At 39.4% G+C, this 20,114-nt stretch overlaps 1 protein-coding gene across 7 annotated transcripts in view; it reads left to right on the plus strand.

Moving 5' to 3' along the window:
• Window positions 1–7,358: 7,358 nt before the first annotated feature.
• Window positions 7,359–20,114, plus strand: part of SCAF8 (SR-related CTD associated factor 8) — a 120,937-nt gene continuing 108,181 nt past the window's right edge. For 6 of the 7 annotated variants that reach the window (XR_014183792.1, XR_014183793.1, XM_082049738.1 and 3 more), the window contains exon 1: window positions 7,359–7,537. Coding sequence is in view for 5 of the 7 variants with exons in the window: in XM_082049738.1 (XP_081905864.1) it covers window positions 7,508–7,537 (30 nt within the window). In the remaining 2 variants the exon portion in view is untranslated. Of the gene's footprint in view, window positions 7,538–9,998; window positions 10,170–20,114 lie in introns of all 7 variants that reach the window. The other variant, XM_082049740.1, reaches the window with a different exon arrangement.

The raw sequence follows: 20,114 nt of genomic DNA on the forward strand, positions 1-20,114 counted from the left end.
AGATAATTTTTGTTAGTTGCTGTCTTGTGCTAGATATTGGCCAAGAGATAACAAAGATGTGTAAGGGGTGTGTGTCTCTGGACTCCTGAATCTTTTGGATAGGTGAAGGATTAAGAGGTATTTCTAGACATTATTAACCACTTCAGTGAAAAAATGATTCTGCACACACTGTAGGTATCTGTATTTGCTCCCATCAAGCTCCACTATAATCTCTTGCTACATCAGGGATCCTGCGTACTCACTGCTGCCTACACTTTCAAAAGAGGAGGATACCTGGTTGACCTGCATACACTGCGATTTTTTTTTTTTTTTTTTTTTTTAACATCTGCTGTGCAATTTTCTTTGTTAAATGTTTGCCTCTGTGAGCTGGGACAGGTAATTCTTATTCTTGGAGGAGGAAGAAAGGGATTCGCTGACATTCCTTCAGTTTAGTTCTGATCTACCAGTCTTACAGATGGTCTAATTCAGAGGTGTCAAACTCCTTTTCACTGGGGGGGCACACCAGCCTCACGATTGCCTTCAAAGTAACTAACTAACATAGTAACTACTTCTATATGTATACAGTCCTAAAATTACATTTGGCCCTTTGAAGGCAACTGTGAAGCTGATGTGACCCCCAGTGAAAAAGAGTTTGACACCCCTGGTCTAATTAATGGCAAAAAACAGTAAGCATGTGCTCAGGCCTTGCTTGAAGCATACGGATATTGTTGTATAATACTATTCAGGAAGGATGATAGTTTCCTCATGCAGAACTTAAGCATTACATTCAAGTAGTCCTTTTATTTTTTTTCTTTTTTCTTTTTTTTTTTTTTTTTATCCCAACCATATATGCTTTAATTGAATTAAGTAATTTTTATTAGGACATCTGGAGAGAAATCTGAGTGTTAACACGAAAAGCTAACTGCCCTGCCAGGAACATATACTAGTTCAAAACACAGTTAATAGTGCAAATAATAACTATTGTGTTTCTAGCATTCGTTTTCAGTAAACACATTGGAATGGGAATACAAGAGGATAAATAAAGCATAGCTATGTCTATTTCTTCTGCAAAAGTTGTAAGTAGCCAGTGATTTTTTTTTTCCCCCAGGATTTTCCTTATCACCCCAGGTAAGGTGGTGGCTACTTAAAATTCCTTGGACTTTCATGCTGGTCAACACCTTGCATGTGTACATGTAATCACCTCTGCTCTGCTTATTTCCATTTAACTTTTCCCATGTAAGGCTTTCATTCAGACTGACCTATTCTTTTGCAAAGCACAAGCATGTTTTGGGGAAGAAAACAGATTTTTGGTATAGTCTGGGCCACCATGGACTTCTGGTGTCTTTCCTATTGCTGTGTGAATTGCTAATGAGCTGGGCCTCACTGTCCAAGATCTAACATAGGAAGTAAGTGAAAGAAAATCATTTACTTGACTAACTGGAATTACTGTTTACTGAAAGGTTATGGAAGAGATAAAAATTCCATCTTTTTAGACAAAAAAGTGCAATTGATATGACTGTAAAGAGGTCACGAACTTACCAGAAAATAAGTTCTGAAACTGGAAAACCAGGCTTAACAGCTGAACTTGAGAAAACTGTCAATGTGATAAGAAGCCATATTGTCTGGAAAGTCTGGAGACTTTCTTCCTCCTTTCTTCCTTTTTTTTTTTTTTTTTTTCGTCAGTAGTCAATTAATCATTACAGACAGTCAGGCTTAATCAGTATGAAACAAACCTTGGCTATTCCTTAATTTCTGGTCTTCTACAGATTGTGACTTTGGTAGATATCAGAATATAGATGTATGTGATGAGTCTAGACCAACCATTGCAAAAAACCTTCTCCAGTTCCATATATACCCTGTGGCAAAGGCTTATGCCTAGGAGATCTTCCTACTGATTTTATTCTCTTTATTGTAGTATTTCACATTGTTTTTATAGAAAAAGTGATCTTAAGCATTGGCTAAAATTTTGATCTCATGCCTATGAAGATTTTTTTTTTTTTAAGATAATTAGTGTGATAGTCTAGGTCTCATTTGTTAAGCTTGAAGTAAAATTAAGGATAAAAAGCTTGAGACAAAATTTTTTGTTTTGCTACATTATTTGCTTTACAGTAAAGACAGAAACTATGGAAATGACTTAGTGTATTGTGCTTACTTTTTTATTCTCTATAATGAGATTGTCTTAGCAGACTGGGAGAAAGAACTCTGGTTTTGCAGCCTTATCATTGCAAGTTGGAGATTTGGTATCTATGGGCAGGATAGAGAAAGTAACATAATGTGAAGAAATGATCCAAATTGCTGGTCAAGGTCTGCTCTCCTTGCCATCAGCCTGTGTGTCCAAAGGAACATGAGCTGCCTTGTAAACACTTTCTTGCCTTTTTTTAAAAAAAAAATGAAACAGTATTCTCAGCCCATCATCTCTAATGTTCTCACTTTGGGCTTTTAACCCTAGGTTTGCTTGTTGCTCTACTAACAGCACCACCCCAAATAAGCAGTTGTTTGCTGTTTACAATGTCTGAAATCTGTCAATGAATCCTCCTTGAATTTTCCTTGAAATACTTCAGTATATTTTTGAAAGTCTTATTTTTTTAGTACTGAAATTGAATTCTTCAAGAAGATTTCAGTACATATATATTTTTAATACATCTACTGAAAATCTATTTTAAATTTTGTTTTATTTTGAGCTTCCTTCAAGCAAAAAATGGATATGCTTGTAGTTGGAATTGGCTATAAAACATTTGTTATATCTTTTACGGTATTTGCAAGCCGAGATTATAAGGATGTTCTATCCTTGTAGTTCTGTTGTTACACTAAAATGAGATAAGCATGCTATAATTGCTGCTGCAAAACCATTGCCTTTATTTTGAAAGAATCATCTTATTAGAAGCAGAACTAAATGGTGACTATGCAGCTATAGGAAACTGTGATCACTCTACCTTGCAATTGTACACTATAATCCAAAACAGGATGGCACAAAGTTCAAACTTCAAGATTACAACCTTGTACAGAGTAAGAAAACATTAGGAAATGCTTCCTGGCTGAGCTTATTTTAGTGATGTTGGAAATGACACAGTAGATGTGACTTGTATTGCCAGCACACTTGCATCAGGTCATCCAAACCTCCTACAAACAAGTCTGAGAAATGTTACTTGAAGGTAATCTCTAAGTGTCTTTTATCTGCTTTCCTGATAAAAGCAGTTCCCTTTGAAATCAACACAGACTTACAGAGTGTGCATCTGAGAGCAAAAGCTGGCCTGTAAATTAAAGCTTCAATTGCCTTTGAACATGTTTTTTCCAACAGTCTTAAGGTGATTTCCATGGTGCTGAGAGTCTGACACCACAATGCTAGGACAAATACAAGACATTCGGAGTAAGTCAAGCCTGACCAGAAGGAACTGCGTTGTAAACTAACTGGGATTCCTAATTAACAGGCTATCATGGCAACATGTGGTTACAAACATAACAGCTCGAAATTTCTCTTACAATCTCTGAAACTTGTAAGTACTTGAAAGAAAAGAGCTCCTTATGTGAACATGTCTCTGTAACAAATTCAGGAAAAGTTCAACAGAAAATTCATTTCTATGCTTTCAGTTATAAATTAAGAGCTTTTATACCGGTTATAGTGAAGGAGGAATGGCAACTGAGCATGCAAATGAAAGAGGAAGATGAGGTAGATTTAGTAAAGAAGGGCAGAGGAAAGAAATGTGCTAAAGTTCAGTTGAAAATGTAAGCAGCTCTTTGAAAGCACACTGAAAAATTAAGTAGAGACTGTCAGTGTGCATGGGGGATGACTTGCACCTGTGCATTCAAAAATGTGTGGAGAGAGTTACTGTGAAGAAAGCTTGGCAACACCCTTTTACCTGAAACTACAAGTGGCTAATAACAGATCTGCTTTCCTCTATTCTCTGTGCCTGCTGGGATACCAGCTCTCCCTCCTGACACTTGCATGTGGTTTCAAATCTAACACTTGTATGTGGTTTCCTCTGCTGAGAGGAAACAACAGGGAGTTCCACACTTGGACAGAGGATTTCTTAAGGGCATTTGCCAGTTAGATACTTGTTTGATCTATTTAGTCTGTATTTGGCCTTGTCAGAGGTAGGAAAAAAGCAGACATACTTATTTTACCTTCTTCTATGGAAAAAGCTCACTAAATAGCAGATTAAAGATCTCTTCAATCTTGCTTTTCAGAATTGCAAAGCTAGGTGTTTGCATCCACAGGGGAGGTGTGTCCCATCCTTGTAAATCCCACATATATAACTAATTGACATGTTGGAAAGCACATGTGATCTTATTTGCAAAACTGAAGTTTCTGGTGTGACTTTCAGCAGTTGTGCAGAGCGTTGGAACTGCAGGAAGCTTGTGTTGTGCAGCAAGCTGTCACTCATTCTGCACCACAACACAATAAGAAATCTCCCAGCTTTGTTATGAGTAATAGTGCAAGTCATTGACAGTCTCATGGGGCAAGGTGGCCTTGCCCCAGAATGAGCCAGTGTTTCTGCATTAATACCATTTTCATATTACTTAATTTGTATGTTTGCTTAATTTGGAACATTTAGTTATAATCAGAGACATATTACAGTATTCATTCTGTAGCACATTTCTTATTCTTGGATGATAACTAGCTCCTTACGAGATCAGGGGTGTACTGCGCTCCTATGCTGCTGGAACTAAACAGGATTGTTAAAAGGCTTTGTTATCTAAACTCTTTAAGCGGTAAATGTTTTTGTTTAAATGTTTATTAGAGACCTACAGCAAACAGGCTAAATGGTGGGAGACAGGAATAGCTCAGTTTGAATTTCAGGCTCTGTGCTTTTGAGGTCAAGGCTTTGTGCACACATCTCCAAATGTAAATCCTACCTCTCCTTCTCTGGTTTCTGCTTTATGCACTCTTCCCCTTCCTTCACTGGAATAAATTATGCTTCTTGAACAAATATTCTGGAAAAGCAAGTGTGTGGGAGTTTTGTGGTCACTTTGAGGCCAATTTCAAAATAGTTTTTGCAAAAATTTTCTTGTGCAGTGTTCTATTCCATCCATTTTAATAAGAAAAACTAGACTTGCTTCAATTTCACCTAAAAGGAAAGCTATCAGATCCTAAAGGATCATTTGCAACTACAGTATTTCAGTAAGTTTTCAAAAGGAATACAAAGCAAATAGTTTTACTAGTTACTCTCATAATACAATGAACCCCTCCACAATAATTTGAATAGAGTTCTCTCTTCACATTTTATTTACTCTTAATTCCCACAGGAAAAGAAAGAACAAAAGAGGAACAGAGGCCTTGTCCCTCCTGGTAAGCATAATGTGCTTCTCTTGGATCATTTGTGAAGCGGGGGGCAGTTCTGGCAGAAGACTGCCAGAAGGTTCCACTGAGCTACACAGTTCATACAGTAACAGTGTTACTCAGCTGTAGGAAGGAACCTCAGGACATCTCTAGCCCAACCTCTGGCTCAGAACAGGGTCAGCTGTCAGCTCTGCATGGGTTACTAAGGTCCTTATTCCTGTGGGATCTTAGAAAGGGATGGAGACTGCACAGCTTCTCTGGGGAACCAGCTCCACTGCTTGGCTATCTTCACAATGGAATAGGTTTTCCTCTGGTTGTGTTAGAACCTCCTCTGCTTCATTGTAAGGCTGCTACCTCTTGATGTCCTGCTGTGTACCTCTGTTATAGAGCCTTATTCAATTGTTTTAGAATTATCAAAAATGTTAAGGACCCTTAATCAGCCATTTACTTTGCAGGTATTGGATGCTATTGGGTGCCCTGCCTACCTCATGACTATCGTTTTTTCAGTCAGAACAGACCCAGTCCTTTTATCCTCCCCTAACTGGGCATTTCCTTTAGCCTCCTGACCCTCTGGGTGGCCTGATACTGCAACAAAAGTGGTTGCTATTGATGGGCTTTTTATCTGAGTAAGCCTGTTGCGGAGGAGAGTACCAATCCTGTTCGTAATAAGATGTAATGATCTCTCTTGCATTTCTGTAAGAATTGAGCTGTAGGATGCCAGGTCTGTCTCAAACGCTGGGCTTATATTAATTTCTAAGTTACCTTGTTTGTTGAGTAAGGCACATCTCAGCTTGGAAGGCTCTGGCCTGTAGTGGGAGCATCTGCTGTCCATGAAGAGCCCTTGTGGTCCTGGTCTGAGAGACACTTGTGACAGCAGGAGAGTATGGTCTATCCAGAGCATGGCTGAGAGACTTGGCTGGAAAATAATGAAGCACAACCCAGATTGGAGCCCAATTCACACTGTCATAGCTCTGCTGCGTTGGTAGAGTTGAAGGAACACAATTGAGCTCTGGAAAAATGGCAGCTAACCACAAACCTAAGGTTTCATCCTCAATGCTTCTGACCTCCTTGAGGTGCTCTCTGATTAAGAGAGTCATGCGACAGCCTTTGTGTTTGAGGGAACAAAAATCTGTGCCCTGGAAGCAAGTCCTCCTGTTCACTAGAGCTGCTGCTGGGATTTCTCAGCTGAGGGAAGGGTTTGTGCTTCAGGGGGAGGTGGGTGCTCTGCCAGGCTGGCATGGCCCTCAGTGGGGACATGGATGGCACTTCTGTTCACAGGGAAGCGCACCCTCTTGGAAACTTCACCTGGGAATATGCCCTGTGTGATGAAACAGCAACGCCTGCTGCTGGGTTTGGAGACTTTTTGGTGTCAGATTCAAGTTATAATGTTCATGTACTACATGCAGTGGGACTTGTGATTTATTAGCATTATGATTTTGTGTTTTTTCTCCTTTCCTCTTTTTTGCTAATTGCTTGCGATTTTTAAATGATTTTTTTTATTTTCTTTTTTTCTTTCTACATCCCACTGATTCTTTTTCCTGTTGTTTTTCTTCAAGTCTGGATGCCATTCCCGGTTACCCCGGCGGGCCTTTCTGGGGGATGAGGCTCTGCGGGAGACGTGTGAGGAGGCAAACGCTCGCCTCCCTCCGGGGATCCGGCCTTCAGCTGGAAACAGCCAGAACGGTGTCCCGAGAACTCCCTCGTAACGAAACACCGCCGCGTTTAACACCTTGCTCCCGTAACCTTCGCTTCGCGCCTGCTCGCAGGGCCGGGGCGGTGCGGAGGAGGGCGAGGGGGCGGGCGGAGCGGGGCGGGACGCGGCGCCAGCCCGGCAGCGGGTCTGCGGTGCGGCCCGGCGGGCGGGCGCTGCCCGGCAGGCGGCGCTGTAGCCGCTCTGCGCCGCTCTCGGCTCCTCTCGGAGCTGCGCTGCGAGGAGCCCCTGTGTGTCCGCCATATTGCCGTCCGCGCCGCAGCCGCTGCGCGTTGTTCCTCCATCTCCTGCCGGCGGAGCCGAGCGGGGGAGGGGACGTCGGCGCCGCCGGGCGGGAAGCAGGGCGAGGAGGCCGCGCACTGCCGGGAGGAGACGGAAACGAGCGGCGCCCGCGTCCCTCCGCGCCCGCCCCCTGCGCCACCCGCCATGGCGAGGAGGCCCGGCGGCCCCTGAGCGAGGCGCACACACAGACCGAGACTTGCCCCCTCCCGGCCGCCATCTGCGGAGAGAAGCCGCCCGGCTCCCGCCTCCGCCGCGACATGGAGGCCGTGAAAGCCTTTAACAGCGAGGTGTGTAACCCCCCTCCTTCCTCTCGGGGTCGGGGAGCGGGCGGGGCCCCGGGGCCGGCGCCTTCCCTGCCCCCTCCCGCTGTGCGCGCCCCGCCGCGGGGAGGCGACGGGAATGGGGGGGCCGGGAGTGGGGGAGTGCTCCCGGGGGCTCCCCCCGTGTCAGGCGGGAGCAGGCCGCTGTCGCCGTCCCTGGGAAATGGGAGGAGGGAGAGGGTAATGGAGACGCCCTCCCCACTCCCTTTTCCGCCGTGGGGCTGGGGGAGACTGAACGGAGAAGAATGGATCTGGCGACGGCCTGAGGGGAGAGGAGGGAGCGGGAGGAGGCCGAGGTGGAGGAGGCCTCTCCTGCGCCTGGCGGGCGGCGGGGCGGGGGATGCCCAGCCAACTTCGCGCAGCGGGTGGAGGAGGCTCCGCGGGGCGGGAGCGGGGTCCTGGGTCGCCTGGCGCAGGGTCTGTGCGCTTCCCCTGGCCCTGCCTCTAGTGCCAGCCCGTTCCTCCTCGCTTGTTCAATGTACGCCCGTACCCCGCCGGTACGCACTTTAACACCTTGGGTTTGTTTTTTGGGTTTTTTTTTTCTTTTTTAAAACCTGGGCTGAGACTACAAAGGCCTGAAGGCTCGTCTCTGTCTTTGAGAATAGTACATTCACTGTAGTCAGGTTGGAAACAGTCATTGCCTGTGTGCTGCACAGAGCCAGGGTACTGCACCAAAGCACTGTGCTGAGAGTGAGCACCCACAAACACACGCACACAGGCTCAGGTATTGATACAGCACCGGGCTTCTCTTTTATGCCAGTACTTAATGTTTATTTTATTGCAAGATAGCTCTTGTGGCAATGCTGCTTTGTTCCTCTTCGTTGGAGGAGTTCTTATCATTTGTATTTTGAAGTTAATGTGAGAGCAAGGGAAATAAAAATGTATTTTATTTATAGGAAGTCTTGTGTCTTAAAAAATAGTTTTTTACTTTAACCGTAGAAAGTTTCAGCTCTGGTTACAATGGTCACGTATTAGAGCTGCCAGTTGACCTCTTGCTACCCCCAGGGGCGACATAATGATTTTAGGTTTTAATGATTTTAAGTAATACAACACTGGTTTGGGGTTTTAAAATGTTAATTTGAGTTGTAGTGGAACCATGTGCCAACCATGTTGTATCTACAAGCCACAATAAGATAGGTTTCTAAAATGGGCAGGTACATTCTAATAACTCAGGAGCAGTTAAACAACCATAACTGATGTGCAGTTCTAGGTGTTGCACTTCATGCAATTTGAATTCTTAAGTGGAAGAAATCACATTGTGGCTGCTAGAAGAACAATAAATACTAGAAACAATTTTTCTCCTATTTTATTTTCTGATTTGCTTGTTGTATTGTTAAGTGGGGAAGAGTTTAGTCACAAGAACAGAAGAACATAAGTAGATTAGAACCTTTTTCTCATCTATAACTACCAGCGTGAGCAAAGGTCTTTACTTTCATATTGAAAAACAACTTCTGGCTGGCTTACTGAGCACTCAGGTTTAAGTACTGGAAAAATAAATGACTCTGAAGACTTAAGGTGAGAACTGTACTGAAGAGGAGAGGTTTAGAACATGCTTCAAGTTTCTAAGTGCTCGAAAAAGAGTAAACTTTGGGTTTTCGATAGAGAAAATGCAGAAGCTCAGGCAATGGTTTTTTAACCAACTTATTTCCTATTGTATTGGCTTAAAATAGATATAAATTACATTTAGCAGCAGATGAGATAGACTAAATTGTAGAAGTACTTTTAGCATAGTTTGTCTGATACAGTTTGCATTCAGTTAATAATGTTATGAAGTTTATGTAACTTACTGGTGAAATCCAGATGACACTTTAGAAAAAAACAAACATTCCAAATACATTTAACCACTGAAGTCTGCAGCATGGGTACTTTGGGAGTTGTATTTTTGTTCGTTTGTTTTTAAAGCAAAGAGTTGTGTTTGGATTCTGCTATGAAGTTAAAATGAAGGCAGCTGTCCATCTAGGTGGTACGGCTGTGAGCTGAGCAATATCCTGTATTGTAACTATCCTGTATGACAGTCAGAATTGAGGTGATTAATAGGCTTGGCATTAATTGGATTAGAAATAAATATCGCAAGTTTATTGGAACTCTGACTACTGGAAATTATGCCTGCTATTGCGGAAAGCTGTTCAGTGCCTAGCGATGACGCGAGGCATTGTCAGTGCTGTATCTAATCGTACATATAAGATTAGCCCTAACATTTAAAGTCTTGGGAAAGGTAAATTTAAAGATGAGGAAATGTTCAGTATTGTTTTAATGTAATGGTTGATGTTTTACTATTTGGTTAAAACTGCTTGGAAACTGAAAAGTACAATATTATACAACTGACTTTGTATACCATTGAGGTAGTTGGCAATGTTTTATACCAAACAGTTTATCATTTGCTACAGTTAACATGAAGGCTAACCATTGTGGAATCATTTTCCTCCAGGTCTCAGTTCAGGCCCTGAGTTTTTTTCTGAAAAGCACAACATCAAAGACAAGAACAGGTCTTGACAGAAGAAAATGACTGGAAAGTTTCAAATTCATTATACGTTCTATAAAATGTGGAAAATGGACTAGAGGCAAGCATGCATAGTGTCACAGTTCCAGCACTCAGATGGTAATGTTTTAATTGCAGACTTACATAATTAAAGCTCAGTATTATATAGTATTATTTATATAGTAAAGCTTAGTATTATATAATCAGTTAAGTGTTAAAAGTCTTGCTGTCAGCTTCAAGTTAGCCATTCTCTCATTGTGTTCAGGTACTGTACCTGGAGTTGGTTTTGGAAGCTATAGTCCCCAGAGTTTTCTTGCAATACTTCTCCTTTTTGCAGTGGCAGGCTTTGTATTTCCAAATGATTTTTCACTTTATGATGTGAAGAATGCATGCAGACAACTGTGAAAGGAGAGCAACAGATGCTTTAATTCTGAAACCCATCTTATTATTTTTAGATTTGTTTCTATGTAAATCTGTAGAATAAATGTGAATAGTTATACAGACACACAAATAGTCATAGGACTGGAATGTATTTTAAGGAAAATGGAGATCTCAAATTAGTTGTAAGTACAACAGAAATGGCATATTTGGAGTAATACTTTTTTTAGCCATGCTAACTGCATCTCTAAGTGTGGAATAACAGGAATCTTGAAAGGGCATTTATTTAAGCTTTAAAGGGCAAGTTCAGCTTAGGTGCTTATTTCTTTAAAAACGACAATAGTAATTCACTGATCTAGTGAAATTAAGCATGCCATTTCTATTAATTTAAAGTTTCTCAGTATCTTGTATCACATATAGGCACATTTCTCCTCATGTGTGAGCTTTTAAGTCTTGCTGTCCATGATGCTGCCCTTACTGGTTTGTTTTTTTGCATGCTCTTTATGTAAAAACAAATTATCTCATGCGTAAGTTATGCATGCTTTGGTCAAATCATTGAAAATTGCTTGTACTGTATAAATTGCTGAGATTGGCACCTGTGGTTTTGAACCACAGCCATTTATAAGGTTAGCAATGGTAAAAGCTACTTAGGGCAGTTTGATAGCTTAAAAAAATCTGGAAGTATCACCAGTTGTAGAATTTACATTGTTGAATCCAGTGAATGATAGTGGTTAGGATCCAGTGCTACACATTTGAGCTGAAATGGATGGGGTTGGAATTACAGGCAACACAATATATTGTAATATTGGAAAGGCAGTAGTGGAAACGGCAGTTGTATATTTAAAAAAAAAAAAAAAAAAAAAAGAGGGAGAATAAAGAATAAGGCAAAGCTTTTCCCTTGAAGCCCAGGAATGAGGAAGTCATGTGTCTCCTGATTCCTTTCAGAAATGCTGTGATCATTTGAATGTGTTTTATATAGAAAGCTCAGTGCCTCTTCTCTTTACAATTGGGTGCTGATCTTTTCATATACAAGGGAATGAAAACTAAGTGTCCTTATGGAAACATGGAATATGCTTCGTCTATTGTTTCAAGATGAGGATCCACATAAAGTGCTGTAAGATTAAGGTACCTATTACGGTTTGCTTGAAGTGTGATGTGGGTTCCCGTGCATTTTCTTGTGTTAATCTAAATGTCTTCTAGGGTGTGAGAGACACGGTTAAAATTTCTGCAGCATTGCTAGGCTGGGGTTCAGCCGTTATTAGCAGTGAAAATGGTTGTCCTTCCATAATTCGTCATAAAGCGGAGTCACAGAGAGCTTTTGGTGTGCAGAACGATTGTGAGAGCCATGTAAGATGATGAGAAGCAGTGTATAAAGCGATCATTGCTACTTTTGGGTTAGCTGGTTCTCCTGAAGTTTATCAGTGGTGGGGACATAGTAGTCACTTATTGGCTGGCAATGCTGTTGTCTGTATTGTCTATTTGCACTTCATTGGCTGGTGGTCACCTTTATCGTGATATTTCTTTAGAAGATATATTTTAAGTGGCAGTGGGGAACAGTTCAGTTGACCACAATTTCAGAAATGTGATCCTTGGAAATTACTCCAATGCTCAGTAATTAAAATGTGGGTTTAGGCACACAAAAGTACAGAGGTGTAAGTCAAATATTTTATTTTAGAATGCTTTATTTTAATGGCATATTCTAAGTCACCAAGGCGGTGTTTTTGTGAAAGGATGACAGCTGATGCTAAAAAAAAGTTAAATGGTATGCCTCATGAAGATGCTAAATAGAGATTGATGCTGAATAGCTGAGTAGAGTGAAAAAAATGAAGCTCTCTGAAATGAGGAGTCAAGGCTTTGATTAGTGCTAGCAGTGACGTATGAGGAACAGTTAAAGGGCATGTAAGCTACTTCTCAGCAAGATACTTTCCTTAGATTCTGTTGCATGTTTCACATGCTCAAGCACCTGAAAAAATTTGCAGAGCTCTTTTGCTAACTGCTGAGAAAATGAGAACTTGTGTCTGTTTCCTCTTCTTTCTCACTAATATTTTACCAATAATAAAAAAAAATAATACAACAATGCTGTTGTGAAGGATTCTGCAGCTATGAAACACTTCGGGCTTTCTTCTTTTTTGTTTGTCTGATAACTGCATTTATGGTCTGATATTCATAAATTTTGTTGTAGCAAATTGGGATGAAAGCTTTTGGTTTACCTTTTCTTAATTTTCAGAAGAAAAAGTTAGCGAGGTGATACCTGTGTGTGCATATGGACACATAAATGTGAAATGCTGACTGTGCATTTCATTCTTAACCTCTGGAGTGGATGTGAAAAAGGTCTTCAGTTTAATTTTGCTTTATAATCCTATAGTGCTCCTTAGAGAAAAAACACCGCATCTTTACAAACAGTATGAATTCCTTTAAGGTACAGCAAAATATGTAAGAATTTGTGAATTTCCCATTTCCTGTCAGGAACATTAAGAGCAGTAACACTGAACTGTAAATATTTCACTCTGTTTCGTCCCAGCAGGAGTTGAACTTTGCTGGCTCTCAACTGTTTTCTTTTTGTTAAAAGGGCATGGGGAAAGAAAGCCCATTTCTCTTCAAGATACAGTAAATACTAAATGTCTCCATTTGTGCTGAATAAATATTTATAGTTTCAGTATCACATTTTCAAAGACTGATCTGACCTTTGACTTTTGCCAACCACAGAATCTTGGTATCTGGCCTTGTAAAGACATGATCATGAAAGTCTGTATTAAAGGCCCAAAGTGTTAGGGGTTTTTTTGGTGCATGTCTTGCTTAAAGACATCACTTATTTCATGAAGTAGTATAGGACAGACCTTGATTATTTTTCTGCATTTGATACGTACACTTGAAATTTCTTCTTAATCTGTGGTCTAGATTAGGTCCTTAGGAGCCTGGGAGGGTAATGTAGATCTCCAGATTCTGCTAACACTCTTTGAGTTGTAACTGCGTAGTTACGAGTATTGATCCTGCTTGCTACTCATTTAGAGAGCAGTGAACCATTTTGTAGTTTAAAACAAATGCACTTCTGAACTCAGACTTCAAATCTTTTGATTTTCACCAACTCACTAAGACAATGCCTGGGGCTACAATCTTCAGCAAACTACTTGGAATTACCTTAACAAGCCTTGCTTGAGTTTGCCATCAGCAGTCTGTTTTCCTGTGGCAGTTGAAAAGTGAGTCTGGTAATCCAAATGGCTTTTCTATAGGAAAAAAAAAAAAAAGACAATAAAAGAAAAAAACATTCGGAACAAAAGTATTTGATAAAGCAGGTCTTACAATACAGTCTAGACACTTGATTATTTTTGTCAGATTTTTTTTCACTTGGGAAGAGGCCAGCTCTGTACAACGGGTCCATCATTCTACCTCTGGACAGCCAGCAAGAAATTTATCCTGTGTGGCTGATTCAGCCTTGGTTAGAACCCGTGTTCCTACCCTCATCATCTGCTGGTGGAACTCCCTTGTGAGGCCTGGGACAGTGATGTGTAGTTGTCTGTTCATGTGAGTATCCAGAGTTCAGCGAGCTTGGCTTTGAGCTCAGTAAACAGTATTAATCCTTGTTCTTGTATCAGAAGTTTTCAAGAATTGCATGTGCATTTCTTTCCTTGCATTGTTTTGCTTCTTTGGAGCTACTTTTCTGCAGTATTTCTCTGGGACTGCTGACAGCAGCAGCAATCAGCTAGGTAATTTTATAAACCTTATTTAGCAGCTGCTTCTATGCTGTAGGGTATGTGTTCTTTAAGAGAAGAAGAGGATCTTCAACTACTGCTGTAGTAGTTCTTGTCTTCGCCTGTCCTTGCCAGTTGTATTGACCAAAACGAGACATTTTAGAAGAGGAATTGTTAAAATTTGGAGGAATTTAGAGGAAATTACTGCATTGACATCATGACTGTCTGTCAGATTTATTCCCACCATAAATGTGTATTTCTTGTTAATATCCTGCTATTTTTGCTGTTAACGCTTTTGGCAGTGGACCTGCCATTTGTACAAAATGACAACTATTGGTACACAAAAATTTATCATTTTTTTTTCCACTTTTTTTTTTTGGTCAAGAGTTTTCCTACAGAGCTTACCTGGTTTTACTGGGTACAGGTTTTTTTGTAGGAGTTTTGGTTGTTTTTTGTTTGTTTGTTTGTCTTCAGAGTTCCAAATGAATAGTACTGAATTGCTGTCTTTTCTCCTAGCTTTATGATTATGCAATCAGGTAGCCAATGGTCACTTCTCTGATGCCTTGACCTCCACAAATATAATGCATATGCATAATATAATAAAATACACATGTGGTAGGTAAGGCCTGTCACCTTTGTTGCTGTGTTTGCTGTTGATGGTTTTCGAGAGTTGGCAGAGAGTGCTCTGGTTCCTGTTTACAACGAGGGCACAAAAATGTGTAAAGGCAGAGGAGCAGAGCTGGGATCCAGAAGGCAGTAGCAGTCGGGAATGGTGGTTTGGGTGGATGGTGACTGAGCAGTAAAACAATGAAGGGGTAGCAACAGCTGAGAGGTCCAAGGTACCTGTTTCAGTAGCCTTGAAGTTGTGTTTTATGAAGTTCCGTCTATAACATTACTTTTGAAAGACTGGAGTAAATATCATTTTATAAACAGTAATGACAGCTGTACAAGGTGTTTTATGCAAGGCACTGAACAGCATGTTTGAATTGGAATTTATTGAAATAACATGCATTTTTGGGAAAGATATTTCAGAAGATCCATCTTCTTTGTGGTTTTTTGGCCTGGGGTTCAGTGTTTCCAAATACTTATTCATTTGGAGCTGAGTGGTAAGGGTTTCCTTGTTATATTTGATTTTCTATTTTTAGTATTTGTTACTTTCAAAAACTGAAGTAGAATGAATTATGGGCATCCTTTACTTTCCATCCCTATTGCTCTCTAGCTCATTTTTTCTTCAGAGTAGTACAAAATACTGTAAATTGCTGCTCACTAAAAAACTTTGTTTTAAAAGTCTTGGCCTCATGGCATAACCTTATTGAGCTCTCTTGGTAGATGATTTAGAAATTAGTATGATAGATAAAAATACAATTCTAGTATTTTGATGTTTAAGTGATTGCAGTTTTTGAAAGAGAAATAATCATACTTATAAATGCCTTTGGATTTTCCAGAAGTTAAAGTCTAAAAAGTGAAGTGGAACACTTATATAACAAATATACTGGTTGGAGAAATCCAACCCAATATAAACCATAATTTAAAAAAAACCCTTAAATGATGAATTTTCATTATGAATGGAGGGGATTTTAAACCAGATCTATGGGAAAGAAAAACCAACATTTTTGAATCAGTATGACAGGACAGCTTTTGTTGTGAGCCCTAAAAAGAGTTGGCAGAGAAAATGTGTGAGTCTGATTTTCATAATGTTTAGGATCTGTCCCTGCATTTTTTAGCTCACAATTGTAGATGTGTCATTGTACTTAGACTTCTCTAAAGCATCTTACTTAATACTGCACCACACTTTACCAAACCAGTGCATTGTAACAAGAACAAAGGGTAGTTCTCCAGTGCAGGCAGCCCACAAGCTCGCCTCTGGAAATCTACAGAGACTGCCATTGTGCCTGAAGCTGATCGATTTTCCTGCTGGTGATCTAGAATTAGGTAGAAAATAATGATAAAATGTTAATGATAGAAATTAGCTGTATGGCAGGAACAATGAAAAAATTACAGAAAGTGAAATACTCCTGTTAGGTGATATCATCTGGACTTTTTGATCTTTCTGTTGTTGGGACTTTGGGCATCGGTAAAGTGCTCAGTCTTGCCTGGTTATTTTATGTGGTCCATTTAGGTTTTTCTAAGCTGTTTGTTCCCATGCAGTAAACATGCTAAGTTACTAAGAAGAGAAAAGGGGAGTTGTGTTTTATGGTTTGTTAAGGGCTGGGAGCAAATGAAGTATATTCTAGAGGCTATTCTGAACCAAACATCTGTTTTGTAGTGGCGTACAATTCCAGAGACTAGAGTTGAATCCAGGTGGTTTCTTTCAATTCCAGTTTTAACATTCATAGTCTATTTCTACAAAGCAGGCTGTACCAATGGAACTTAGAAGCTTTCTTTGAAAGTACTAATAAAGAGGGTTTGAAGGAAATTGCAAATAGGCTGTAATATGCTTTTTTGGCTTAAATATATAAAAACTAAAACGGAATTGTTGTTCCATCTCAAAGTTTTCAGGTTCAGTAAATTTGAAAGTCATAATTGTACCTACTTTAAGTGAAAGGGGTAGGAGAAGGACTGAGCAAAGGCGGTGATGGTAAAACCCAATTTTATGTGCTGAAAGGTGATGGGCTAGAAAGACTGGTGTAATACTTTTGCATCTTATTTCACTTAATTGCTTATATCATACACTCAAGATGAATATTCAGATTTACTCTTTGGACATAAACATATGTGAGGAGTGGTATATAACATAAGTGACATGGAGGGAGTAAGCTTTTTGTTTGAGTGTTCTCATTTGCTTTTAAATTTGTTAAAAGTCAATTGAGTGCAACAGTAAAAGGAAGACACACACAATGAAATATCGAGCATATTGACTATTATGTTTGTTAATTTAAACCACATCATGTGCTTCAAGTGTTTGAAAACAGTTGTATTAAAATAGTTCTTGTTGAGCTGTAGCCCTCTCTTGTTCTGTGTTTTTTTTTAATGTTGGGTTTTAGCAACTCGTATTGGTTGATTACTGGAAGAAAAGAACTCTTCATTGTTTTCCCTCCAAACTGAAATACCATATGTAGAATGGAGCATCTGTCATTCTGGCCATCCTACATATACATCTTTGGTATATATTTTAACATCTCTGTGCAGTGCAGAGCAACAAGGTGCTGACTGGGTTTAAGTAACAGTCCTCACTGTTAGATCCTAGTCAGCATCAAGGAAAAATCCTATTCACTGAGGGATGGGCTCATGTAATATAAGTAACTTTTCCTAGAGATTAAATTTCAGGAGAGTGTGTAAAATCCAACATAATAGCAATTTGTTGATTCTGTCTTTTTTAAAGCAATAGTTTTTTCTTGTTCTTTGCTGTGTGGTGATACAAATCTTTGGTAAGCAATACAACTACTATTTCTATATATACAATAGGATTTGATTGATTTTAATGCTATTGAAATATGAAATTAACCTAATTTGTTAAGGTAGTATGTTATTAGGCCTGACTTCTAAGTATTTATTTTGTCTTTTGCACATCAAAATTGCAGACATTTATTGTTATATGTGACATCTGGTTAATGTTGTCGCCTGGTAACAGCCAGAGAAAACTGTAAAAGTATTTCAGTAGAGATACGTATAATCAATATCGCTGACACCGCTTCTGGTCATAATCCCATACTTAAAAATTGGTCTGAGTCTTTGAGTATCAGTATCAAAATGTTTATTTGCTTAGTTGCTTTAACAGTGTAATTCATCTCTATGAATATCTGTTCCTTTGGATCACATGAGACCAGAGGTATTCATAGCTTTCAAGCCTTCTAGTGGTAAAATTAGTCTTATATGAAAGATTATTTCCTAGCCGCTCCTCTCTTGCCTTTGTAAGATTTGGCCAGAGGTAAGAAAAAGGATACATTACTTATGAAGCTGTCTTTTAATGAAATTAGTACTTTTTTCTAATTTTCATTCAAAACTTTGGTAGTGAAACAGCTCTCTGGCTCTCTTGTTGAGCAAGACTGGTCTTGGAATTAAGTGCTGGGCATTGTGGAAGTGTCGTGTGCCATCGCCTTCTGTGGAGATGTATTAACTTGCTCTGTAAGCCACTGGCTGTCCACAGGATGTAGTTCATATGCCTTCTGCCTCCTCTTGAGAAACTTTAGATCATAGTTTAGCATTGTGTAGTATACTGCCTTGTAAATTAAAGCTATTTGCAATTGCTTGCTTTTTTACAGATATTTACAATAGAATTAACTTTTTAAGCACTTTTTGGATTACAGTTGTAATGATAAAAATGTTGTTTGCATTACTAAACAATCAAAATTTGAAATACACTGATGAATTCCCAGACTTTCAGTAATCCTCTTGAATACAGCTTTTCTTAACAGAATTAAAGACAGAATACATGGCAGAAATTCAATGCTTTATCTATAGCATCAACCCAGTCTTTTGCCTTTCATTCCCAACATATAATTTATATAACTCATTAAATCTTTGAGCAAACCTATATTTTTTTCCCCAAAGTTTGGAAATAGGACTTAGTCCCTTTCCCCAACATAATTTTAAATGTACTATTAATAATCCTGTTAAGCCTACTTTTATGTATACTGGAATATTGCCTTTTACATAGTTTCTTAGCTCTCAATATTGTTACTTTTGCTGTACAAGTCATTACATTGTTTTGTCATTTAGAGGAAAATACAAAATTGTGAATATAATTTGCTTTATTTGCCAGCCCAGTCTTTTATTGGATATGATACTTAAATGTATATTTATGTAGTAAATCTGTGTAACTTGTTGTATTTGCAACCCGTTAATTCTGAAGGAGGTGCATGAGGAAGTAACACTTTATCCATTGTCCATAAAAAACATTCAAAATCCTTGTGAGGATGATTTCCTGTGTATTTCCAGATAATATTGATTGACTGCAGTGGAGAGAGTGGTATGGAAAAAAAATGTGTGGTTTAGGATATGATAATAACAGTGAGTCTTAAACCTTTTTTTAACATAAGAACATAAAACATGTCTCAGTTGGAGGTGATGAGAAGTAAATAGAATAATTTGAATTTGTTTGAAACAATATACAGGTGAATATGAATTGGTGTGACTTTTATGAAAAAAAAAAAGTGTCATGTATGCATGAGAGTTCTTTGAGAGAATTAGAAAACATGTGGACAGCGAAGAACCAAGTGATGTTACTTGGTTTTCCAAAAAGTGGTTGAGAAGATCCATCCCCAAAAGTTTGAAAAGAAGTTGAATTGCTGTGGGATGCATGGATGGATGACAGCTAAAAGGAGAGATGTGTGAGAAGTTAATGTGTAGAAACAAGTTTTCTTTTTCTGTGATGGAATCTTGTATGGGGTTTGTGCTGGGAATCTGCATTTCAATGTATTTGTAAATGCTGTGGAAAAGGGGTAGACAATGAGGAAAAAAAAGTTTGTTAACAGTATTAAGTTGTTCAGGATGTTGGTACTGAAGGGCTAGCCATGAAGGACTTCAAAAGAACATTGCTGGACTGTTAGATGGCACCCTGGAATTTCATCAGGTTAAATGTGGTAATTCAGGCTGGGGAAACTGTATGGAAAAGCAAACCTTGTTTTTACGCAGTGATGAGCGCTGAAATGACGCCATTTGGTAATTAAAAATACCTTGCAACTGAAACGGAAATGCCTGTTTAAAGTTCAGCAGTAATCAAAATAGCAGTCAGAATCCTGGAAGTTATTAGGAAAGAAATAGAGACTCATTATGTTGCTAGTACCTCTTTATCTTTTGCCACATGCAGTCTAGTTTGTACCTCCCAAAACCATGTTGGCAGAACGGCATGTATAGAGAAGGACAGAAAGGAATGGAACAGGTCTTTATGAGAAATTACTAAATATCACTATTGTTTTCAGGCTAAAACAGAGGTGACTGGAAGATGATGAGGTAGGGGTCTGTAGTACTGGGGATACAGAAGAGGTAAACCAGTTTTTTTCAATGCAGAAGCCAGGTAACTCCATTGTCACTAATGAGCACAGGTTCAAATAAAGAA

Source organism: Streptopelia decaocto, assembly GCF_964273445.1.
Source record: "Streptopelia decaocto genome assembly, chromosome: 3".
Taxonomy (NCBI): Eukaryota; Metazoa; Chordata; class Aves; order Columbiformes; family Columbidae; genus Streptopelia; species Streptopelia decaocto.